The sequence below is a fragment of the Vidua chalybeata genome, chromosome 14 (assembly GCF_026979565.1).
Source record: "Vidua chalybeata isolate OUT-0048 chromosome 14, bVidCha1 merged haplotype, whole genome shotgun sequence".
In the NCBI taxonomy this organism is placed as follows: Eukaryota; Metazoa; Chordata; class Aves; order Passeriformes; family Viduidae; genus Vidua; species Vidua chalybeata.
Window position 1 is genome coordinate 1016545 of NC_071543.1, and position 23907 is coordinate 1040451.

The 23907-nt window shown below is 57.0% G+C and overlaps 2 protein-coding genes across 2 annotated transcripts in view; one reads left to right on the forward strand and one right to left on the reverse strand.

Moving 5' to 3' along the window:
- DRP2 (dystrophin related protein 2) overlaps positions 1-18954 on the forward strand; it is a 38863-nt gene extending 19909 nt beyond the window's left edge. The window contains exons 5-26 of the mRNA XM_053955962.1: positions 1136-1269; positions 2050-2206; positions 3273-3393; positions 3881-4149; positions 4718-4864; positions 5360-5438; positions 6603-6663; positions 7079-7140; positions 8042-8116; positions 10014-10215; positions 10435-10520; positions 11200-11357; positions 11495-11661; positions 11977-12088; positions 13138-13274; positions 13525-13590; positions 14271-14336; positions 14606-14749; positions 15381-15618; positions 15755-15875; positions 16030-16116; positions 16899-18954. Coding sequence (XP_053811937.1) covers positions 1136-1269; positions 2050-2206; positions 3273-3393; positions 3881-4149; positions 4718-4864; positions 5360-5438; positions 6603-6663; positions 7079-7140; positions 8042-8116; positions 10014-10215; positions 10435-10520; positions 11200-11357; positions 11495-11661; positions 11977-12088; positions 13138-13274; positions 13525-13590; positions 14271-14336; positions 14606-14749; positions 15381-15618; positions 15755-15875; positions 16030-16116; positions 16899-16918 — 2709 coding nt within the window. The 3' untranslated portion in view covers positions 16919-18954. The remainder of the gene's footprint in view (positions 1-1135; positions 1270-2049; positions 2207-3272; positions 3394-3880; positions 4150-4717; positions 4865-5359; positions 5439-6602; positions 6664-7078; positions 7141-8041; positions 8117-10013; positions 10216-10434; positions 10521-11199; positions 11358-11494; positions 11662-11976; positions 12089-13137; positions 13275-13524; positions 13591-14270; positions 14337-14605; positions 14750-15380; positions 15619-15754; positions 15876-16029; positions 16117-16898) is intronic.
- On the reverse strand, positions 18108-23506 carry LOC128795368 (aryl-hydrocarbon-interacting protein-like 1). Its single transcript, XM_053956094.1, has 7 exons — positions 23345-23506; positions 22581-22760; positions 22198-22386; positions 21947-22123; positions 21680-21821; positions 21061-21327; positions 18108-18235 (listed from the first exon to the last, which is right to left on the reverse strand). Exons 1-7 carry the CDS (start codon positions 23438-23440, stop codon positions 18108-18110), a joined length of 1179 nt encoding a protein of 392 aa, XP_053812069.1. The 5' UTR covers positions 23441-23506.
- Between the last annotated feature and the right edge of the window lie 401 nt (positions 23507-23907).

Sequence of the window (23907 nt, forward strand, 5' to 3'; positions counted from 1 at the left end):
CTCCAGACACCTCCACGAGCCCTTGGACAGCACAAGTGACAAGTATGTACACATTCCCCTTGCAAGAGCTGCTGCTCTTCCCCCAAGGCAGCTGCCCTTATCTGGCCTGTTGTATGCTGTTTAGAAAGTACTAACACATTTAATTATGGTTGATTAAGCACCTGGGGATAATTATCTCAAGCGAGCTCTAATATCAAAGCAGCATTCGATCGAAATGCTGCCATTTCTCCAACACAGCTCATTGATGTCTCACTTGTGGGAAAGTGTCCATGTGTTTTGCTCAACAAACTGTGTTTTTTGGAGAGAAAATTCCCTCTCACTCACCGAGTCTTGTGTGAGGGGTTTCTGATCCTGTGTGTTGCTGTCAGCAGCATGTGCAGCAGAGTACATTGTGATCAGGGGCATGATACAGTGCTAAAGACTCAGGAGAAGATTCCAACAAGGATTTGTTGAGCAGGGATCAGAACCCAGTTTTTCCAGCTGGATGTGCTTCCCTTGTGTGGCTGGGTTGGGATTTGCTGTCTTCTCTCCATGGCCTTTTGCAGCACCCTTCCCACGGCTGCTCATTCTGGAGAGCTGCGGAGGAGAAGCAGCATCTGTGGAGGAGAAGTGGCTTCTCAGATTTGCCATGCAGGCAGGGAATATCCTGGAGCCTCTGTCGAGGAGCAGGTGGCAAGTCCCAGTAGTGGGGATGGCAAAAAGGATGTTGGCAGATCCCCTTGGTCCCTAGGAACAGCAGGATCAGCCTCCTCTCGAAGCACAGCAGCTCTGTGTAACATGGGAAAAATCATCATTAGCCCTGTAGGCACGGTGACACATAAGGACCAGCTCTGGCTTTACAGCTCTCAGCAAGATAAGCTCCTTGCTGGATAACTGAGGAGAACGGGAGATGTGCAGCAAACCCTCCCTTCAACCTTTGCTCTGAGTGCTGCTGGAGCTGGCACTGCATCCTTCTTGCAGAGACAGCCAGGAGTTTCCTGGGAGCTGCTAAGAGACCACTTAAGGAACAGGGCAGCCCCCTTGAGAGCTGAAAAACCAGTCAGGGGTAGGGCACAGTGGGGTGGGTGTCCCCAAGCAAGTTCCCAAAGCACCAGGCAGCAATCTCTGGATGTAGCATGGTTCTGTTTCTGCCCAGGTTGAAGCCTCACAGGATGGTGCAGGACCTTCGTGTGTAACGCCCCGGGCTCCAAGCAGTGCTGCCGGGCCCCAGGCCCCTCTGGAGATGAATCTTTGCTGGAACGAGATTAAAAAAAAATCCCACAGCCTTCGGTAAGAGTCCTGCCTGGAGCCTGGCCTTCCAGCCTTGCCTGCTGCTTGTGATTGTCAGGAGGTTTTTGAACTTTTTTGCTTGATGCACCACATGAATTCACAGTGACCTTGGCTCAGCTCCCCCCCTGGTCCACAGGCTTTTGAATGTCCTTTTGCTGGAAAGCATCTCCTCCATTTCTACCCATCCTATCCTCTCCTCCCTCCCCTCCTTCCCTCCTGCTTGCTTTCTGCTGCTCCCTCTACCCTCTGCCACCTCTGCAGCCGTCTCTTTTTGCCCCATGGCTTTGCCTGCACCTCCTCTGTGCCCACCCCTTTGCTGGGAGCCCTCTCCACTGCGTGAGGGGAACATGCCTTCCGGACTGTCAGAGTTTGTAACTCCACAGCCAGCACGACAGAGAGCTTAACTGGGGCGTGTTAATTGTCTCCTGCCTTAATCCAAGGCTCCTGGAAGCTGCCCAGACATGTAAATGCCATTCCAAGCCCCCCTTGCTAGCCAGAGCATTTCTGACCCATAGTGACTGTCCTCTAGTCTGGGCTCCAGGGTGAGGAATAGCTTCAGTTCCTTGTCCCCGGTGTCCCCACGTGTCACCCCAGCAGGCAGTGTAGCCTCTCTGCTGGCTGGGGGTCATGCACAGCCCATGCTAAGCTGTGCTGCCAGTCCCTGAGGAGGTCCTGGGGGTCAGCACCCAGCCATAGTGCTGTGCTTCCTCAGGGAACCTGCTCCTCTCCTGTCTGTCTGTCTGTCTGTCTGTCATCTCACTGTCCTTGCTCTCCTGCCAGGGCTCGGCTGGAGGCCTTCTCTGACCACAGTGGGAAGCTGCAGGTGCCTCTCCAGGAGATCATTGACTGGCTGGGGCAGAAGGATGAGGAGCTGTCGGCACAGCTGCCCCTGCGGGGCGATGTTCTCCTGGTGCAGCAGGAGAAGGAGACACACGCGGTGCGTTCCTCCTGCCTCCCCTGGTCACTGCTGTCAGGGCCGTGGGTGGGCAGCCCTGCTTGAGACCCTGCCTCGTGTCACTGCCCATGCCACAGCCAGTCCTTGAGTGTCTCCATCTCTGCTTCCTGAGAAGTGGCAGAGCCCACCTGGTTTTAGACAATAAACCCACATTACAGCCTCGAGTCACCTGAGGCTGGTAATGAACCCTGTCCTTTGTAGTAGCTTCCCTGTGTCCTACCTCTCACTGGCCTCTGCTTTTGGGATCCTGGAGCCTGGGAAGGCTGGTTCGTCTAGGGGCAATCCTGTGGCTGGAACATGAGTGATGCCTGCAGGAACGTGTTAGCATCATATCTGAAACTGGGGTGCACCCAGGCAGATCAGAGTTTCCTGCTCCCAGGTTCACAGCATTTTCTTCTCACTGCCAGTGGCTGTTGGGCTTTAGTTGTTTTTACCTTGAAAACAAAATTCAGATGTTCACTGCTGCTATTCCTCATCCTTGCTGGAGCTTCCCTGGTGCACAAACAGCCCATCCAGCAGACAGCGCTGGTGTGGGAGCTGTGGTTGGAGGGGAGGAGAGGATGTGCTAGACCAGCGTGCCTCTGAAGTCTTCCCTGGCAGATGTGCTGCCTTGGGGCATCCTGCTGTTCCTCTCCTTGCTCCTGCAGCAGCTGGACCTGTTGCTGAGCAGCTGCTGGAAGGGTTGTTAGCGTGGCCATGCTCTCGCTGCACGGGTGAAGAGCGTCTCCAAGCAGTGCCACTGAAAGCACCATAAATCAAACAGCTCCTCTCGTGCAGCCCTGGCTCAACACACCATCCTGGGCTTGCTGTTCTGCCTCCCCACTCCAGCAAAGCTGCAGGCCAAACCTCTGCAGGAGCCACCTTCTGGCAGGTGGTCATTCCTTCCCTGAACTGCAAAAATATTTCTCTTAACACTGACCTCTCTCTGTGCCTCCAGTGAGGTTTGGGCCATGGGGTGAATAAATCATTGCAGCACTTGGCAAGGGGGCGGCCAGGGCACAACTTTCTGGCTCAGCCTGCCATCTCATCTCTGTGCTTTACTCTCCAGGCTTTCATGGAAGAGGTGAAATCTCGGGGGCCATACATTTACTCTGTCCTGGAGTCAGCACAGGCTTTCCTTTCCCAGCACCCATTTGAGGAATTAGAAGAACCAACTTTGGAAAGCAAAGGTCTGTGGAGCTGCCCCTTTTTTGTTCTCTGGTTTCACAGCTCCTCCTGGGCTGGCCCGGAGAGGGCGGAGTGGAGGTGGCTGCTGTGGCACAAAGCAGCACATCAGTGCTCTGCCTCACACCACGGTGCCCAGGCTGTGCCCAGTCCTTTGGCCAAAGGTCAGACTGGCACAGAGCAGTGTCGCTGTGCCAGGAAAAGGCAGAGGCTCCTGGTGCAGTCTGCGATGGGAGCACCTCATGAGGTGCTCTGGGGTAGGTTTTTTAAAGGCAGCACAGCTTCTGCCTGTGAGGATAGAGAGGCTGGATACCTAGAGGAGCTGGTGCAGAGATGGATACTATTATTACGTGTTTTCCTTCCCTTTTCCCAGTTTTCCCTAGATTTTTTTTATCTCTAATTTCTCTGTCCTCCCTCCACCCCTTGCCCCACTCTCCTCTGGGCTGGGCTCTCATTTCTGCTGCCTGCTCCCCTCCTGCTTTGCCTTCCCAGATGTGTCTCCCCGGCACCGGATCCAGAACATCAGCCGCTTTGTCTGGAAGCAGGCCAACGTGGCCAGTGAGCTGTGGGAGAAGCTCACAGCGCGGTGTGTGGACCAGCACCGCCACATTGAACGGACCCTGGAGCAGCTGCTGGAGATTAAAGGGGCTATGGAAGAGCTCAGCACGACCCTGGACCAGGCTGAAAGCGTGCGGGAGACCTGGGAACCCATCGGGGACCTCTTCATTGACTCCTTGCCAGAGCACATCCAGTCCACCAAGGTACTTCTGGCTCTGAGGAGGCTCCAGCCTTGGCCATGGAGGTGATGAAGTTCTGCTTCCCAGGAGGACAGAGCTGCTCCCATGGACTGCTCAGTCCAAGGCAGCCTAATTACCTGGGATCTCAGGGCCAAGGCCTCCTTCCCACAGCCCCCCTGCTTTGTGAGGGGGGTTTTGGCCAGCAGTGTCCTGAGCAACTGGCCATGCTGAGCACCTTGTCATGGCACAGGCGTTGTACACCGTGGCACTACAGGTGCAGTGGCTAGCATAGTTGAGTCATTGTCCCCTTTTCATTTATCAGGAGTAATCTGCAGCTCCCCATTTCATTTATCAGGAGTAATCTGCAGCTCCCCGTTTCATTTATCAGGAGTAATCTGCAGCCTAGTTAGTTTGCTTGGGTAATTTTCCCCCTGCTAAGGTACCCTGTTGGGAGGGTTAGTCAGTTAGTTGGTAATCACTAGCCCACCCTAACTTGTAGCAAAGGAATCAGATCCAAGTCCTGGCTGCTCACCTGCTTCTTTTCCTTCTTCCCTTGCTCTGTGCCTGTGTCCCCATCCCCACTGGACTCCAGCTGTTCAAAGAGGAGCTCTCTCCCATGAAGGATGGGGTGAAAGTGGTCAATGATCTTGCACACCAGCTTGCCATCTCAGATGTGCACCTGTGCATGGAGAATTCCCGTACCCTGGAGCAGATCAACAGCCGCTGGAAACAGCTGCAGGTGGGAAGGAGTCAGGAGAGAGCGCTGCAAATAAACCACGGGCGGGAGGATGCTGGGAAGGGCTGTCACTGCTGACCTGCAAGGATGATAAAGTAAGGTTTGGCACAGCAGGATGTTACAGCTGGTGCTCCTGGAAGAGAAGAGCGTCAGTTCAGTGTGAGGAAAGTCTGGTAAATCTGCAGAGGTCTTGGTCAGGAAAAGGCAGTGTGAGGAGCAAAGGGAGAATCAGGATGTCTTGGTGGAGATGGTCACTACCAGCTGTGACTGCTTTGATGTCTGTGAGAGTATGGATACAGGTGAGTGGGAGATTTGGCTGTGCTGCCCCAGGAGGAGGAGGTGTAGAGGATTTAGCAGGACACAAACACCAAGATAGGAGAGGAAGGAAGGGCATCTGTGTGCTGGGGCATGTCTGAGTCCACTCACAAGCCTTCCTGAGTGGGTCATCAGTCCAAAATGCCTGTTGGACTGGCACTGAATTAGTTTTCAATTCTCCAGGCCTCCATAAACGAACGCCTGAAGCAGCTCCAAGATGCCCACCGGGACTTCGGACCGGGCTCCCAGCACTTCCTCTCCTGTACGTGAGTGGGTCCCCCTGGCTTCTGCCACGAGGTTGCCTCTGCAGAGCAGCCTGGGCTGTGGCACAGGAAAACAGGGTGCAAAGTCCTGTTCCTGAGCCCAAAGCCATGCACGAGGCTGGAAAAGTGCCCAGGCTGGTGCACGGGAGCCGAAGCACGAGGCATCTCCAAAGCTGGAATTGTGCTGCCTCACCTTGTGGGACCAAGGGTGGGATACGAGCGTGGTTTCCCTTCAGAGCACAGAGCTGACACCCACAGCAGCAGCTCCCAGGAGACACTGGGACTGTGTCAGCCTCAGAGAAAGACAACAGATGGCAGGAAAAGGCAGTCCCTCATCTCCTGTGTTAGTTATTTGGAGGCTAAAAATGTGCCTTTTCAGGAGGTTTTCATTCATGTGGCGTTTTTACAGATCAGAGCTGTTGGCTGACAGCTCTCAGGTCTGCAAGGACTGGGCAGCAGGTTGTGCTCCAGAGCCTGGGGTCCCTCCTTGGAAATGCTGAGCCCTGCAGTCTCCAGATGTCAGTGGGATTCATTGGCCTGTGCTCCTCTGCAGACTGCATGCTCCTATCTCAAAGGAGGAATGACTTTTCCAGTTGCTGGAATTGATTCAGTACCTGTGAAAAAGGAAAATAACTGAGGGTCATGCCATGGCTTTCATCCTCTATATAACATAGGGTGGCAGGCAGCTGGTATGGGATGAATCCTCATCTTCCCACGATGCTGCAGCTGGCACACAGAGCAGGAACAACGGGAACCACAGATGCTTTGGGTGTCTGAGCCTGGTCATAACAGGCAGTGCTGTGTCTGTGTGCCCAAATTCCATCTGCTATGAGCCCTGCCCACTGGTCACCACAAGGTTGCACTGGGCATCATCAGGAGGATCAGGAAATGTCTCTTCCTAAGTTCTGAGCTCAGCCAAGCAGATACAAAGCCCCTGGCTCGAGAGGCAAGAAGCCTCTAACAAGACCAGCAGTCCAGTCTTTTTTATAGGCAGCATCCCCTTGCCTGCACCAACACCTCCAGCTGGTGATTTGGGAAGATGCAGCCTTTTCAGAGGCACCCACCTGTTGGCACAGTCCTGCTGTGCCAGGGCTGGCATCAGAAACAGCAGCATCTTAGAGGAGCATCTGGTGTTGATCTGACACGTGTTTCTCTCCTTGCAGCCTCTGTCCAGGTCCCCTGGGAGCGAGCCATTTCCCCCAACAAAGTGCCATACTACATCAAGTGAGTGTGTTCCCAGACACAGCCAAGGCCTTCTCTGGCCTGGAGGGATCAGGAATCGGGCACCAGTTAGGAGAGGATTGAGGGATTGTTAGCCTGGCCATGTGAGAGTGAGAACTCACCTCCAGTGAAGCAGATCTTCCTCAGCCTGGCAGATCCAGCCTTTCCCTGACTGCTGGGATGCCCAAGATGAGGGGAAATGCCAGCTGGAAGGGTTGGGGGGCTGGCAGCAAGTGGGAATATCCTGCTGTGGGCATCCTTATGCTGCTGTGGCTGGGAAGTGTGCTCAGGGGGATCCAGCAGTGTCTGCAGACTCTGAAACACTTGCTCCCAGCGCTGGCCAGGCCCCTTTTTTAATCTCTCACGGCAGCTTTTGGTTACCCAATTGACTCTTGGTCTCCATCTATTTTGCTTCCAGCCACCAGGCCCAGACAACGTGCTGGGACCACCCAAAGATGACAGAGTTGTACCAGACGCTGGGTAAGGAGGCTGTCACAGAACCATCTGAGTAGCTCGTGCCCTTTTTGCAGCATGGGGGGTGCATGTGAGGTTCCCCCAGGCCCCCTGCTCCCCTCTGTGGCACAGGGTCCCCCAAAGCAGTGAGGTGTTGTGGGTTTGTGAGCCCCAAGTTGGGCAACTCCCCGGGGCTCCCCTGGCAGGGAGACCCTCCTGGAGCAGCTCTGTGTCAGGAACGAGGGACACATTGGACTTTTTTGGTCTTCAGCTTCTGTTTATTGTCATCTTCCCAAAACTTCAGCACTGTCTGCACCAGACTCTGCGTGCAGGAAAAACAGCACAAAAATGGCCAACAATCTCTTGTTACAAAACTTTTTCTGTCTAATCAAAAACTAAGCTACCCAATTAAGAAGTGACACCTAAATTACTGACCCCTAAAGACCCACAATGCAGATTTTCCCACCCAATTACACGATATCACCTAAACCCAAGAAGAAAGAGGAAGAAGAAGAGAGAAGAAAGGAACTCGAGACAACACCCTGTACCCTCCATCTTGAACCCATCTATAACATACTAAAAATCCTAAACCCTAAATTTCTCACCCATGTGACACACTACACTGCTCTCTACAATCTCTACAATCTATTTCACACTTTTGTGGTTTCTGGTTTACCTTGAGGCTTAGGAGGCCTTCTCCATGAACGGGGGTCAAAGCCAGTGCTTCCCTGGGAGTCAGAGCAGCCCAGGGCAGACAGGGGGATACTCCCCTTGCCCTGGGTTCCCACAGGTGTGACCCCTGCCAGGCTCTGCTCCTCACTCTCCTGCACTGCTCTGCTGGGGTCTGAGAGCTGCAACTGCTGCTTCCTGCCCTGGAGATGAGGATGTTGTGCTGTGGTTTTATTCTTGTTTTCCCCTGTCACTGCAGCGGATTTGAACAACATCAAGTTCTCTGCGTATCGGACGGCCATGAAACTCCGGCGGGTGCAAAAAGCCCTTCGATGTGAGTGTGGGAAGGGTTTCCCTCCTGCTGGCTCTCCCTCAGCGACAGCATTGAACTAACACAAGCTTTTATCAGCACATCAAAGGCAGGAGGCACCAGGGGATAGGTAGCTGAGGCGAGGAACCAGGAAGATCAGCCTGGGAAGCTGAACAAACGCACCAGTCTGTGTCAACGCCTTTCTTTACAGCTTGGGGTGGAAATGACTCGAGGGCAGGTGGTGTCCAAAGGGAAAGGAGAACAAAGTGGTCCAGCTCAGGGTTACAAAGCTATGGGGTCAGGCAGGAGCTCACCAGGCAGCTCCAAAGGAGCATGGAGAAGGTGTGGATGTAACTGAGAGATGAAGCCAGCCTCACTGGCAGGGACAGAGAGGGCTTCGCTGCTTAAAGAGGAGGAATGGAGCCAATAAACCTGACTTCTGCACTCTTGGTGAAAATTGGAGCATTAATAGCCAGGTGACTATGATCCAACAGGAGTTCAAACATCTCTCCAAGAGGCAACTACTCCCTGGAAACTGCTGAGGAGTTTCTGGTGGAACTGGCAAGCAGGCAGGTGGGAATTTGATAGCTACAGCATCCTTGGCTGCTCAGAGCTTTTGACAAAGCCTGTCACCTCTTCAAAATTAAGTAGCAGCAGGCTGAGGGAAATCCTCCTCCTGAATTAATTGCTCATGAAGGGGAGGAGGTAGAGGCAGGCAGCAGTGGGGCCCAGGCAGACCTGTGCTCCTTGACATCCTGTGAAAGGGCTGGAAGAAGGCAGTGAGTCAGGGTAAGAGGAGTTTGGGTTCTCAAGGGAGCCGAACCCTGGCTGTGGAGCGTGGATCACCACACTGTGGTGATCAGGCTGTCCTGTACCCATTCAGGGATGATGTAATGCAAATGGAATAAAGTTTTTGCCACCCTGTTAAGGTGTCCGTGCAGCAGCAGGCAGGGTGTGGAGAGGAAACAAGGGCGAAGAGCAAAGGAGAGCTCTCCTGTGTGCTGCTTGTGCATCTCTTGCATCTCACATGCTGCATTGTCACCTTCTTCCCACTCCAGAAATGACTTGGATAAATGCTCTTTATTCAAGATACACTTGAGAAAAGGGCAAGGAGATTGCCAAGGCAGCTTTCCCATCATGAGAAGCTTGGTGGAGTGGCTGTGTAGGAAAGAGGCAGCGAGGGATAGATCAGAGCCATATGCAGCCGTGGGCAGTGTGGACACGAGGGTGGGCAGGAGTGATACTCCCTGGCATGGAAACTGGGGCTTCCCAGTGCAAGTGTAGCAGCTTTGACAGGAGAAGGGAGGATTTTTCCACAGAGTGAAGTTACAGTGTGGAAAAGGCACACAGTCCCATGGGTACTGTGAATATAAAAGGTCTCAAAGACTTTCAGGAAAGAAATATTGCTGGTTGCTAACACAGTAGCACGTACAACCTGCAGCCACAGAAATCTGAAAGCAGGGCACCTCACACTGTCCTAGCCCTGCTTTGGGTTTGTGCCTTAACTCCCTCACCCTGCCAGAGCTGGAGACAGGACTGATCCATCTCTGGGCAGGTGCTTGTAGGGTCTGGGGGGGCTCTGTGCCCCCTCATGTCCCCACAGCGACCCCAGAGGGATCTGGCACGTGCAGAGAGGCCAGCACTGGGCTCTGCACAGAGCCTTCCATGGGTAGCGTTTTCATGGCCATGGCTGGACACAGAAATGAGGAAGGAAGGTCACAGAGAATGGTGCCACCATTCTGGTGGAGATGTGGTGTTTTGGGAGAAGTTTACAGGCAGGAGAGAAATTCTAGGAGCTGCACCCATCCTTTCCAGCATCTTTCCCAACACAGTGGGACTAACACTGCCCCAGGTTAGGGTGGGACTGCATCTCTCACCTCTCTCTTTCCCTCTGTTGCCTCTGCCTGTGCTTTCTGTGCAGTGGACATGGTCACCCTGGCCACGGCTTTGGAAATCTTCAACGAGCACGACCTGCAGCCCAGCGACCGGGCGATGGACGTAGTGGAGGTGATCCACTGCCTGACCGCCCTCTACGAGCGGCTGGAGGAGGAGCGGGGCATCCTGGTGAACGTGCCCCTCTGCGTGGACATGAGCCTCAACTGGCTGCTGAACGTCTTTGACAGGTACCTCTCCCTCAGGGTCCCCCGAGCTGTGGGGCTGCCAGGCCTGGGAGGAAGCCCCCGTGCTGCTCTTCCAGCTGGCAGCGCTGCACAAAGGGTCTGGCTGCTAGTGAGGGAGGCTGCCTGCTGTGTGCTTGCCTCGATGACCCCCCCACCCCCCCCCGCCAAAAAAAAAAACCCGCTCTGGAACATTTGCAAAGCTGTGCTTATCTCGTCCTGCAGTGGCCGCAGTGGGAAGATGAGGGCTCTCTCTTTCAAGACGGGCATTGCGTGTCTGTGCGGGACAGAGGTCAAGGAGAAGTTCCAGTGTGAGTCCCTTGTCTGCCTCCCCTGGAATCTGGCGTGAATTCACCTCGGGAAAACAGGAATGGTTTTGTTTCCTGGCTCAGACCTTCTTTGCCCGGGAAGAGCAAAGAAACAGCTTTCCTGCAGTGACTAAGCTGCTTGCATCATCACCTCTCCCTCCCTCCCTAGGCCTACACCACTGGAATTAGGAGGTGTTTTTGTAGACTGACTGGTGCTGCAGTGATCTTGCTTGCATGGCACTGTAAGGAACAGTGCAGAGAAGGCACACAGGAACGTTATCCAGTGCTTTCCAGAAGGAAAATACCATGGCTGGGGGGAAGTAGGTTTCAGGCAAATTGCTTTCCTCGCTGCATTTTAACCATGGGATATTGTGGAGGGCAATGCTGTGTGGCACAGGGAGCACCAAGGTGTTAAATGAAGGGATTAGGCTGATTCACAGAGAGCAGGCTAGCTGGGGCTGTTTAATAAATGATGCGGGTAACCCCTCTCTTAAGAAGACACTAAACTGGCTATTAGGAACTGGAAGGCCACTGGTAGAAGTTATTGAATCATAGCTCAGGTTTCTCCTCGTATTTGAGCTCTGTGCTGGAGGCGGTCAGTGGGGTCCCTGCTGTGACCCGCACCCTGCTCCCCGTGCCTGCCTGCCGCTGGGCCGTCAGCTGCGTGTCTGTGTGCCCCCAGATCTCTTCAGCCAGGTGGCAAACGCCGGGGGCCTGTGTGACCAGCGGCACCTGGGCGTCCTGCTCCACGAGGCCATCCAGGTCCCGCGCCAGCTGGGGGAGGTGGCAGCGTTCGGGGGCAGCAACGTGGAGCCCAGCATCCGCAGCTGCTTCCGCTTTGTGAGTGCAGGGCCGCGGCCCTCGCCCCGCCTGCAGCAAGCAGCCGTGCTGGGGACAGGCTCCCGAGGTGGCAGGGGACCTGCACCCCACCGTGGCCGCCTCCCAGCTCTGAGCAGTCCCTTCCTCTCCCTCCCCAGAGCAATGGGAAGTCTGCCATTGAGGCATCCCAGTTCCTGGAGTGGGCCAACCTGGAGCCACAGTCCATGGTGTGGCTGGCGGTGCTGCACCGGGTGACCATGGCCGAGCAGGTGAAGCACCAGACCAAGTGCTCCGTCTGCCGGCAGTGCCCCATCAAGGGGTTCAGGTAAGGGCTGTCATATGGACCCTGGCCCCAAGGGCAGTGTGTGCTGTGCTGCAGGACAGAGCTGAGTTACTCTGTGCTCCTGGGGGAGCGCGCAGCTCTGCAGCCAGCAGTGTTCCTGGCAGGGCAGAGCAGGTGCCAGCTAAGGGGAAGGAGCAGAGTGCTTTCCTGGGGACTTCAGCCATCAGCACTGTGGGTTCACTGGGGTGTTAGAGCGACTCAGGCCACCTCTGTCCCCTCCCACTGACCTTTTCTTGGGCTTTAAACACGTGTTTTGGTGACTTCCAATGCTTCCCTATGGCCTCTTGACCTCTCCAGGTATCGGAGCCTGAAGCAGTTCAATGTGGATATCTGCCAGACCTGCTTCCTCACCGGGCGAGCCAGCAAAGGCAACAAGCTGCACTACCCCATCATGGAGTACTACACCCCGGTACGGAGCTGGGCTGGGCTGGGAGGGCCCTGGCACACAGCAGGGCCCACTGATGGCAGCAGCCTTGTGATGTTTAGGCTGGTGCAGCCCGAAGTGGATCTCTCGTGTAGTTTTGTACCCCCTGCATGCTGGAGGCTGCCTGTGTCCCTGCTGTTCTGGGGCTCATGGTGTCTTGGTTTGGAAAGACAGGTGTCTGCTAAGGAAGGCAGGAGCCTCCTCTGAAATGGAAAAATGTAGACCCCCCCTCCCTCCAAACTGTCATAAATTTGAAATTGAGGGGGGCTCTCAGGTAAAAAATATGGGAGCAGGAATAACAGTTCTTTATTAGGGAAGAAAATAAAAAGATAAAATAAACAATGCAGTGAACCAAAACAACACTGACAGAATCAGAATACAGCCTGACACCCTGTTAGTCAGGGGGTTGGCCACAGTCCAATGGGAATTGTGGCTGCAGTCCTCCTGGAGCGTCAGGTGTGCTTCTGTTGGAGCAGTGATCCTCTAGGAAAGGGTGTAATCTTCCTTTGAAGACCCAGTGGAAGAGGCAGCTGTTCCTCTGGGAAATCCAGTGCAGGAAAAGCCGTGCTGGTGTTCCAGAAACTCCAGATTATATCCAGGTAGGAATGCTTGGCTCCTCCCTCTGGGCAGAGCATCTCCCAGTGGGATGTTCCAGTTCTTATCAGTCCTGCAGTGACATTCAATAGCCCATTATCAGCAGATGTCTCCCCTGAGAGAGGATGGGCTGTGGAAGAGATAAGGAAAACTGCCCACTTACCAGAAGACAACTGCCATTCAGATGGCAAATGGAAACATCTTGCCTTGCCATCTGGGGCTCCTGGTGAGCAGGGTACATGGCCTCCAGTGCCCAGCTTGGCCTGTGCCAGCCCCAGGACAGGCTCACAGATCTGCTGTGTGCCCTCCTTGCTTCCTCAGTTCTATCTGCCTCTTCCCCCATGGAGCTCATGCCCAGCCTGAGGGGATATCTTATTGTGGGCGCTGAGCTGTGGTCCCCCAGTTTTCATTAAACCTGTGTCATATTTGTGTCTCTGCAGACCACATCCAGCGAGAACATGAGAGACTTTGCCACGACACTGAAGAACAAGTTTCGGTCCAAGCAGTACTTCAGCAAGCACCCACAGAGAGGTTACCTGCCCGTCCAGTCTGTGCTCGAGGCCGACTTCTCTGAGACGTGAGTTGGCTGTGCCCTGGGTGATGTCTTTTGGCCCAGAATGAGACATGGCTTCTGTGGATGGAAAGAGCACCTCAGCTCATACAGGGCTCCTGGGGGAGGGCTGGAGTAGCACTTGCTCTGGGGGTGATATGCCACCTTGTTCTTGAAGGAATGGAGATTTCAGTCTCTCTGTCCAGCCCGTCCCTGCCTCTCAGCCAGGTGGGATCAGTCTCTGTCCAGCCTGCTGACCGGTGTGCATTTCTTGCAGCCCAGCCTCCTCCCCGATGTTACCGCATGCCGACACACACTCCCGGATCGAGCACTTTGCCAGCAGGTACCACCACAGCTCTGCTGTCCTGCCGGGGCATGGAGCATCACCCTGCTGGGGGTGGGGGGCTTTGGGGCAGATAGATGGTCACAGAGCCCTCCGCCTGCCCCAGCACGCTGCACAGCCGGGCAAACCTGCCTGGGACGTGGCTGGGGCTGTGTAAATTGGCAGCAAAGACCGTGCATTTTGACAGCCGATGTCTCGGCGATGCAGGAGCCCCCAAGTGCTGTCCTGCCCTTGCCAGTATGAGCTGCTGGATGGATTCTCAGCAGGCACATCCCTCAGTGTCTTGTTCTGCTCTGTGTCCTCACCAGAGCTGTTTGCCAGCTTCCCACTGCTGCTGCCCTGTGGTTTGTAGTGCCTCTGCCCTTGCTCTGGGGACCCAAGGGGTACAGGAAGCCTCAGCTGGAGCTGGAATTCTTACATCCCTTTCCTTTCCTTGTGAGAGAGGAGGCTGAGCCGACTGCACAGCACCAGCTCTTTATTCTAGAGACTTACACCCAGAGCAGCAGTGTATTTTGGTTTTTAAAAAGGCAAAACTCTCTAGAGCCTGTGCAGAAGGACAGATCGGTGCAGGCCAGGTGGGAGACCCTGCAGAGAGGGGTCTTACAGGGCCTGCTGCAAGTAGCTGAGCAGACATTTAGGGTGTCTCTGACCATATCTCAACCTTTTTCTCTTCCCTCCAGGCTTGCAGAGATGGAAAGCCAGAACTGTTCCTTCTTCAGTGACAGCCTGTCCCCTGATGACAGCCTGTGAGTTCTCCTTTCCCTTTTCCTCACCTCCTGATGAGTCAGGGCTCCTGTGGCTCTATCCATGCCTAGCCAGGGTACAGGAATGCTTTCCATCCCAATCCCATTGAGTGAGAGGCTCTTGGGCACCCCCAACAACAAACATCTGAGCTCTAGGCCAGGAGCAGCCAGGAGCTCCCCTATGAAACTGCCTCCCTCTATGCTGCCCTTCCCCAAGGGCGCACAAATCCCATGATTTTCCTAATGAAGGTGTTTCTCCTGTGCTGGAACAGGGATGAGGACCAGTACCTGCTGCGCCATTCCAGCCCCATCACGGACAGAGAGCCTGGGGGCAGCCAGCAGGTTCCAGGAGGCCTCAACATGGATGACAAGGGAGAGCTGGAGAGAGTCCTGGCCCACTTGGAGGATGAAAACAGGTAGAGACACGGGCAGCTCTGAAAGTGGGGGCTATAGCCTGAGAGGGGGGAAGGGACTGGAGAAGCCTTGTAGAGCTCAGAGTGGAACCAGGGGATGCTGCTGGGTCTGGAGGTGGGGATTGCAGATGCTGAGAGGGCAGTTTTGGAGGGTGTCTAAGCTGAGCACTGAAACTCGGTGAGGGTGTGCTTTCCGAGGAAGGGAGATGACTCAGTTCCCCAAAATATTCCTTCCTACACCCACAGAACCTGTCTGTTCCCTCCTGAACCCCAAACGGGTTGAAGTGGGCCCAGGGCACCCTGTCCTTCTTGTCCCTGAGCCCCTCATGAGCAGTGCTATTGCTGCTCTGGACCAGGGTGAGGCTCTCTAGGCAGGGCACACCAGCTCAGGAGGAGGTGGTGCTTTCCCTGCCCCTGTTTTCAGCCTCCTGGGAAAGTGGTTGCACATCTGTGAACCCCCCGTGTGGGGTAGAGCCACAGACAGACCTCTCTGCAGTGCAGCATCCTGGCCCTTGAGCTCCACAAATGGCAAAGCTTTGTCTGAGTCGCGGGCCACCCCCCGTGTGCAGCTCCCGGGTGTTTCCAGCAGTCTCTAGGAAGGATTGAGGGGATGCTGACCTGGGCTGTCCTGCAGGATCCTCCAGGGAGAGCTGAGACGTTTGAAATGGCAGCATGATGAGGCAGTGGAGTCTCCAACCTTGGCCACAGGCTCCCCTGAATCCGTGCAAGACCCACGTAACGAGGAGCTCCTGGCAGAAGCGCGGATCCTGCGGCAGCACAAGAGCCGCCTGGAGACGCGGATGCAGATCCTGGAGGACCACAACAAGCAGCTGGAGTCACAGCTGCACAGGCTGAGGGAGCTGCTGCTGCAGGTACGCTCACAGCAAGGATGGGGTGGGCTTTGCCACGGCAGAGCTGTGACAGCGGCACAAAGGGGATGGGCAGAGAAGGGGAAGCCAAGGACAGAGGGTCGTGACAACCTTCCCACCACAACTCTTCTCGCTCCAGCCTCCAGCAGAGTCAGAAGGCAATGGTTCAGCAGCCTCCTCCTTGGCTTCATCTCCACATCAGTCAGAAGGCAGCCAGGCAAAGGAGAAAGAGCACAACACCCCTGACACTGAAACTGCAGGTGAGATTTGGGCTTGGGCTGAGCTCCTGGCTCTGCTCCCTTGCTCCCGTGCTGCAGGAAGCTGCCTGCACCCTGCCATCCCGCAGAGATGCTGGCAGCCAGGTGGATGCCCAGAGAGCCTTTTCCTATCCACCTGCTCTCCTTGCCACTGCAGATGAGGTGGAAGCCAAAACCCAGGAAGTCAGCATGTGCCTGGAAGACATAATGGAGAAGCTGCGGAGCGCCTTCCCCACCTCCCGAGGTACTTGAGTGAAATCCTCTCTCGCTTCTTACTGCTCCCTCAGGTGAGGTTTTCCCCACAGAGCCCTGCCCCGATCCCAGCTTCCCTGCAACAGCTGATGGATGACCTGCAGTGCTTCAGCCAAGAGCTTTGCTGCTACAGTGCTGCTGGGACGGGTGCGTGGCCTGGGAACAGAGGAGGAGGAGGAGGAGGCTTCACACCTGCAAGGAGAGGCCATCAGAGCTGCCAAGAGCACAGACCAAACATCCCTGTGATGAGCTGCAAGGCAGCCTCCTGCCCTGCTCAGGACCAGCACCCCACGGGGCTCCCACTGTGAGGATGGACAGACCTGCCAGCACCACCTGCAGCGAGCTTTGAGCCCCCTCCTGCCTTCATCCCTGTCCAGACCCCTCTGCAGGAGAGGTCGAGGCCCCAGTAGCCTGGTGAGATGGAAGCAATGGTGCAGGCTCTCCTGGCTGCTCACGGACAGCTCTTCCCAGCAGGGATGGGGACTGGGGCACGGGGATGTGGATGGCTCTCCGCTCGCTCAGTGGGTTTTGGTGTTGGTCATTCTGCTCTGTCCCTCCGTGCTCCAGTGTAGGAGCAGCACTTGCTCTCTTGCCCAGGCTGCCGGAGGGAGGCATTGCTCGGTGCCAGCACTAACATGAGGTGGTGGTCTGCCCATGCAGCCTCTTGCCCACTTTCTGCCATCCCTGAGCAGGATCCTCCTGGCTCTGCAGCAGCTTCCTTCTAACCAGGTGGCTCTGGGTCCTGTTTTCCTGACCTGTCTATTTCTCTTTCAGGTATGACCTCCCTTATCTAACATCTCCTGTGAGCCAGAGGCTTTTCCTAACCAGCTACCTGGCTGCTTTCCTCCCCCTCTCTCCCTGCCATGCTCCCTGTGCTGCAGCAGACCTCACACAGTCTCCCTCCGAGCTGGTGGTGCAGGATGCTTGCCAGCTCCAGAAGATCTCAGGGGAACATAGGTCATGCAGGAGTGGGACCGTGGGCTCCCCAGGAGGCTGGTTTGGGCACTGGGCCGCAGTGTCCCAGCCTGGGTGGGATGGTTCAGAAGAAAGAACTGAAGCCATGAAAACTGCCTGTCTCCCCTGGCACCCAGGGGCTGCTGCCCTTGCCTGTAGCCCTCGGGGGGATGCAGAGCTCAGCATCCCGCTCTTCATTCGTGCCCAGGAGCCTCCAGGTCTATGGGCACCAAAACACTCCTGGAGGCGCAGAATTTTTAAAATAACTCTTTATGACAGTAACCAGCTGCCAGCCTTATGGTTTGAGCGCTGCCACCCAAGGCTCTGCAGCCAGCCAGGCACATACCACCAGGAGAGAGTCTGTGAGGTTTATGGAGTAGGGATTGAGTCCATGTTAGAGCTTCAGCCCAGCTAGTAGCCTTATATTGAGAGGGTCTTTGTAACAGAGCCTTATTGTTTAATTTGCATATATTTCTATATATTATATATATATACAGTACTTAAATACTCTCATGGACTCACTCTATTAAACTCTAATACCTTAAGTGTAGCTGCCCTTCACTTTCAGAGCAGCCCAACTCCTGCTCCCGGGGGAACCAGCACCTTCCCTGTTGCTGCTGTTGCCTTGCAGGGCTGCTGTGAGGGAGCCCAGTGAGGGCTGGACCCACAGCAGTACTTCATCCTGCCTGGTTTCCTGGGGATCTGTGCCTTTGCCAGGGCAGAGTCCTGCACAGACCCAGCTCCGTGCCTGGGGAGCCTCAGTTCCTGCAGGGAGGGGTTTCTCCAGCCACGCTCCAGCCCTGAGGCCACCTTGGTCTGATGCAAGTGCAGGGCAGCGTGGGCAGGCAGCAGGACAGGCAGGGCACCTCCCTGTGCCCCCAGCGAGCAGCTGCCCTGCTGCTGTGCCCAGCTTTGCGTTGGGCTGGGGGCTGGAGGCCCTCGCTGGGAGCGGGTCCCGTGGGGCAGGGCAGCCTGGGGGAGGTGGCTCCCGGTCCGCAGGGTCCCTCGGGCTGGCTGTCTTGTGCTGTGTTATGTCGAGGAAGAGGCAGAGTCAGGTGCTGCAGGGTAGCCCAGAGCAGGGGCTGACGTGGCCCCGGTGCTCTGGAGCCACAGGTTGCGGAGAGACGAGAGGCTTGAGCGCTCGGGGCAGGGCAGGGCTGCACACGGGGGTGAAACATCCGATTTAACAGGGCTTGCAAGGACAGAGCCGCGGCTGCTGCTGCTGGCTGGGACAGGGCACGGTGCTGAACTGTCCGGGGAGGTTGTGACCGGGGCAGGGTGTGAGGCCCAGGGCTGTTGGCAGAGGTGAGGAGCAGTGCCCACCCCCAGGACGAGGTGGTGTGAGCCTTACAGCCAGGGCTATTGAGCATGTGGTGCTCCAGTGTCTGCTGGCAGCAGCGTGGGTGGCTGTCCTCGCTGTCCCCCGTGCTGGCCAGGTGAGTGGCAGGAGGGCAGTGTGGCGGAATTAGGGTGGCTTTGGGCATGCCGTGTCAGGCTGTGGGTGAGAGGGACCCCGGGCCAGCCTGTGAGACCCAGCTGGACCCCTCTGTTATCCCAGGGGCAGGATGGGAGCAGCGTGGGGAGCAGCAGAGTGAGGCTTGGCCTGAGGGTGTGGTCGGGAGTATCCAGCCTTGGGGGACACTGGAGGAAGAAAAAAGGGCAGAATTCTCTGGGACCAGAGCTGTTGGCCCCAGTGCTAGGTGTGGGGAGCAGAGGTGGCCAGGTTGGGTGCTCGGGCTGTGCTTGGGAGGCAGGATGTGTCAGGGAGGGGAGCAGGCTGGCTAATGCTCTGGTAACCATGTACTGTGGTGCTGCTGTCCTCACTGCTTTGTGGCATCTCTGCTCTGGAAAGAGAATAAATTTGTATTTATACTGATTCCTGGATCAGTGCTCTGGCCTCTTCTATCCGTGCGTCTGGGCTGAGTCAGCTCCCGTTGCTGTGCCTTGCTGGCACTGCTCCTGCTGGGACACAGCCTGCACTGTCACCCTGGCTGGCCACACGGCCCGAGGCAGAACAGAAGCTGTGAGCAGAGCCCCAGGATCCCCAGACACAGCCGTGTCCCCCAGCCACCAGCTCCATCCTCTTCCAACAGGGTGTGTTCAGGCCATGTGGCTGCTGAGGGGTGGGACAGGGGCTCTGCAGGGACAGTCCCTCTTTCCCCCAGGAACTCTGGCTGTAGGGAACCCTTCAGCCCCAGGCAGGAGGCAGAGAGTGGGATGCTGGGCAGGCAAGGCAGTCCTCTCCCTCCTTTCTCTCTGGAGCCCCATGAAGTTTTCGGTGCCCAGAGGTGTCTGGGTGCCTCGGTCCCAAGTGCTGCCAGTGTTTGCTGTGGCACAATAAGGGATTCAGCCCTTAGAGAAGAATAGTTCAGGGTAAGGCCAGGGGCTCTCGGGCTCTCTCCCCTGCCCAGACTTGGCTGATGGTGAAGCCTGCCCAGGACAGACAATTTTTGGGCTGGACCTGCTCTCACCGCTGCCTGGCAGTGCTGGGAAAAGGCCTGACAGTGCCACTGCAGGGAAGTGTGGGGACACTCACGCAGGAGAAATTCAGGAGCTTAAAGGGAATGAAACGCAGCCTCCTTGACCACCCCTCTGGCGAGCAGCACAAGCTGCCCCATCCCTGTGCCACGGGCTCCAGGGCAGGGCAGGAGGTGTGGGCTGTGCTCAGGGAAGCTGGTCACGCTCAGGAACAAATCCAGCCCGCGGTGCCAGGGAAGAGCTTTTATTTCTCAGCCAGCAGAGCTCGGTGGCACCCAGCTGAAAGGCGCTGGAGCCGGGGAGTCGGGGCAGGGGTGTGCCCGGCGGTGGCAGGGTGAGGACAGCATTGTCCCGTGTCGCGGCTGGGCCAGCCCCCAGCCCGGGGCTCCCTCTCCGGGTACAGGAGCCCTGCTGCCCGTGCTGTGCCTCTTTGTCGGTGGCCTGGCAGCTGTTCTCCCAAGCAGGGGAACTGACCCTGCTCAGGGCTGGTCACGGTCCTGCTCTTTGCTGCACTGCTCCAGGGGTGCAGCACCCCCTGCTCCGGCTGCTATGGGGCATGGGGGTATCTTTGCCCCTTCACCCAGCTCCTCATCTTCCCCAGGGATGAAGCTCTCTGGGGAGATGTTGCCTTCCCCAGCATTTTCCTGTCCCCTGACTGCTCCCTGCTCCCTGCAGCTCACCTCTTCCAGAGCCTCCCCAGATGTTTTATCCTCCAGCCCTGGGGGCCCCTCAGCTGGACCCAGCCCCTCGCTGGGAGGCCCCAAATGTGGGGCTCTCCTTGGCTGAGCCTGGGTCTCACTCCCCATGCCAGCTCCCTCTGCTCTGTTGGCTCCTCGCTCCAGCCCCTGCAGTAGCCCTGCTGCCTTTGTTTCCCCTATTGTCCCACACTGTCCTGCTTCAGGCTGTTCCATTTTTGCTAGCAGACACTCTTTCTCTTTGTCCTTCTCCACTTTCACTACTGCCTCTTCCTCCCTCTCTTTTCCTTCGTTTTCTTCTTCCTTCTCTACTTCTTCACTCTCTTTTAATTTCTCATCTTCTTTCTCTGCTCTCCTCTCCACCTTCTCTTCCCGCTCCACTTTGTCTTGCTTTTCTTCCTTGTCTACTTCCTCCTTCTCCTCCTCCAATTTTCCATCTTCTTCCTCTGCCCCCCTCTCTAGCTGTACCTCCTTGCTCTCCTCTTTTTCTTCCTCTTTCTTCTCCTCTTTGCCCTCCTCTTCTTCCTCTTCCCTCTCCTCCTTTTTCTCATCTTCCTGCTCTGTTCCCAGGCTCTCTGGCTTTGCCCCGCAGGTGCCCAGGTTTTCTTCTTTCCCCACTGCTGTCCGATCCCTCCCCTCCATCTCTTCTCCCACAGGCTCTCCCCGGGCTTCTTCTCCTTCTGGTGCTGCCCCTTCACCCCCAGCCCTGGGGGTCCCTTGTTGTGCCTGGGGAGCCCTGGGCTGTTCTGTTGCTTCGGTCTCAGCACCCTGCTCCCCCTGCCCAGGGCTCTCCCGGACCCCAGCCTCACCCTGAGGTGCCCCATCACCCACCTCCCTGCTCTCCCGCCCCTCACAGCCCTTCAGACCCTGGGACGACTGGAAGAGGCCCTGGTAGCGTTTCCGATCCTCCACGTGCTTCTTCCTCATCCTCTCCCCCAGCTGCTTCAGCTCCTTCTTCACCGCGGCCGCCATGGAGGGGTCGAGGTGAGCCACGCGCTGGAAGTCCTCCCGTGCCTCCCTCTCGTTCCAGACAGCAGCGTGGGCCTTTGCCCGCTTGAAATAGGCCTTGGCATTGTCTGCCAGGAGAGAAGAGCCCTCAGTGGGGGTCCTGCAGCTCAGGGCCACCGGCCACGGGAGCTGGAGACGCACAGGGGCCGTGAAGCACGTGTGGGGTGGATGCACCAGTAGGGAGACGTGGGCCATGCACTGCCACTGCGGGCAGCAGGGCACAGCGAGTGCACGAGCGTCGTGGGAAGGGGAAGGATGGTGTGGTGGGTGGGGGCAAACTGGGACACGGGGATCCAGATGACACAGGCGCTGTCACAGGCAGGGGGACACAGGATGAGCGTTGGCACGGGTGGGGGATTTGGAGCACGGAGTCCCTGGGAGCCGTGGGCGCAGCGGGGGTGGGATGCAGGGCACAGGTACCGTTGTGCTTCTGGAGAAGCTCCGTGGTGTGCTCCAGCACCTCGTAGTACTCGCCGAGCTCCAGCTGGCACTGGCAGTAGTTGAGCACCAGCGGCGTGACCAGGCTCTCCAGCTTCAGCCAGTCATCCTCCCATGGCTTCTCCTGCCCCGCAAGCAACCCAGGGCAGCTCGTGGCTGTGTCCATCCCCTCCCAGGCAGCCCAGGCACACAGGTGTGCGCTTTGAGGCGTGGCCCAGGTGGGGATGGGGAGGCGTTGGTCCTGCTCACCTTGGCCTGGAGGTTCCTGAGGCAGATGACAGCCTCCTGGTACTTGGCGGCCGCCTGTGCGAACTCCCTGCGCAGGACGAGGCGGTTGCCCTCGCTGTGCAGCACGGGCACTGCTGCCAGCTTCTCCTCCTTGCTCATGGCCCAGGTGTCACGTTTGTACGCTGAGGGATCCTCCACCTGCCCGTGCAGGAGGAGCTGAGCGGCTGTTCCCGCTCTGGCAGCCATCCCCACCACCCCACCATCGCCCTTACCCGGAACAGCTCCATGATGAAGATGAGAGGCTGCGGCGTCCGCTGCAGCTCGTCCAGGTCATCGTAGCCCGTGCTGTGGTAGTCAAACATGTTGCCCATGCCACAGCGGTGCTTCTGGCCTTCCAGGGGGTCCCGTCCCTCCGCGATCCTCCGCATGCCCCTGGAGACCAGGGCATACATGCCTGTGTGCTGCAAGGAGGGGAGCACCCCGCTCAGCCCTGGGGGGGGCTGCACCCCCTTGTCTGGGGCAGCCCCTCGGTGCTGAGGCCAAGTGACACACTGTGTTTGCACCAGACAAGGCTGGAGCGTGTCTGGGATGCACGGTCCTGTGTCCCGGCTCGGCAGGAAGGAGGGAAGTGGGCATCTCTGGGCCCCTCACTCACAATGGCGTCGCACCAGAACTCTGCCACCTCCCCAATCCTCATGGAGCTGAGCAGTGTCTCCCAGATCTCCAGCTTGAACATCTTGCCCACGATGATCTCCATGGGCATGCCAGCTTCCCGGCTGTCATCGATCACCGTCCGCTCAAAGTCATCCTTCAGCGTCTGGAAGTGGAAGGTGAACTGGCCCCAGAGAGAGCCCAGTGGTGAGACTCCCCTTGGCAGCCGCCATGACCTCAGCTGTGGGGTCAAGCCTGCTCCCAGCACGGTGTGACCTGACTGGCAGCTCTCCCTCCACAGCGGGAGATTGTGCCTCTTGCCCACTTGAGACAGCAAGCAGACGGTTGAATGTCTTAACATCCGACATGCTACAGCTCGCTTCTCCCTGTGGGTCCCCCTTTATAACCCCATGCAGAGAGCGCTCTCACAGAGTGCTCCAGGACCTGGTGGAACCCACAGTGATCAGAGGCTGGGGACTCTCCCAGGAACAACCCACTGGCACATCTCACTCCTGCTTGGCACACAGCAGGAAAGGCAGATTTCAGCAACCCACCAGGGCTGCTGAGCTCTAAGAGTGCCAGGGGGAGGAGGTGTCACAGGCCCAGTACAAGGTGAGGCCATGGGCACTGCCAGCTGTCACTGTGAGAAATGTGCCCAAAGCAGCCCCTCCTGCACCCCTGTTGTGAGGGCTTGTGAACCCTAATGGGCAGGGGTGTCAGACCCACTCCCTCTCCCAGGGCTCTGGAGGAAAAACCCAGACAATCTACCTTGCTCCCATCCTGCAGCTTCGGCAGCTCCCCTCGGCCTCCATGCAGAATCTTCTTTTTGACCCCTTCCACATTCAGCAGGTAGGTTTCTTCCATGGCTGCTCACAGATCACACGCACCCCAGCACGCCCTGGCCCTTCTAGAGCTCCACGTCTTCCTTAGGTGACTCTTTCTTGGCTATGTGGACATACACATCATCTTCCAGGGCTCCTGCTGACCTTTTCCTTTCTGTGCTGGGGGCAGAGCCTTCTTCCCCTGCTCTTGGGTTGTGAGAGGGGTGTCCTCTCCTAGCACACACTCGCTGAAGCCCCCGGTGTCCTCTGTTGCTTTCTGTAACCGCCCTTCTAATCCTCTTCCCACCCTCTCAGGTTAATCTGGGATTTGCCTGCATAGTCTGTGAGGAATTACAGGAACTCCCTGATCAGGAGGGCCTCGTTCCTCCCACCGAGTGGCAGCACTTTTGACCCAGCTCCACGAAGAGCACTCTGGGGAAGGAGCCCGGCAGTGCCGCACCAAAGGTGCCCAGGCATGGCTCCCTGCCAGGGGCTGTGTGGTTGTGAGGC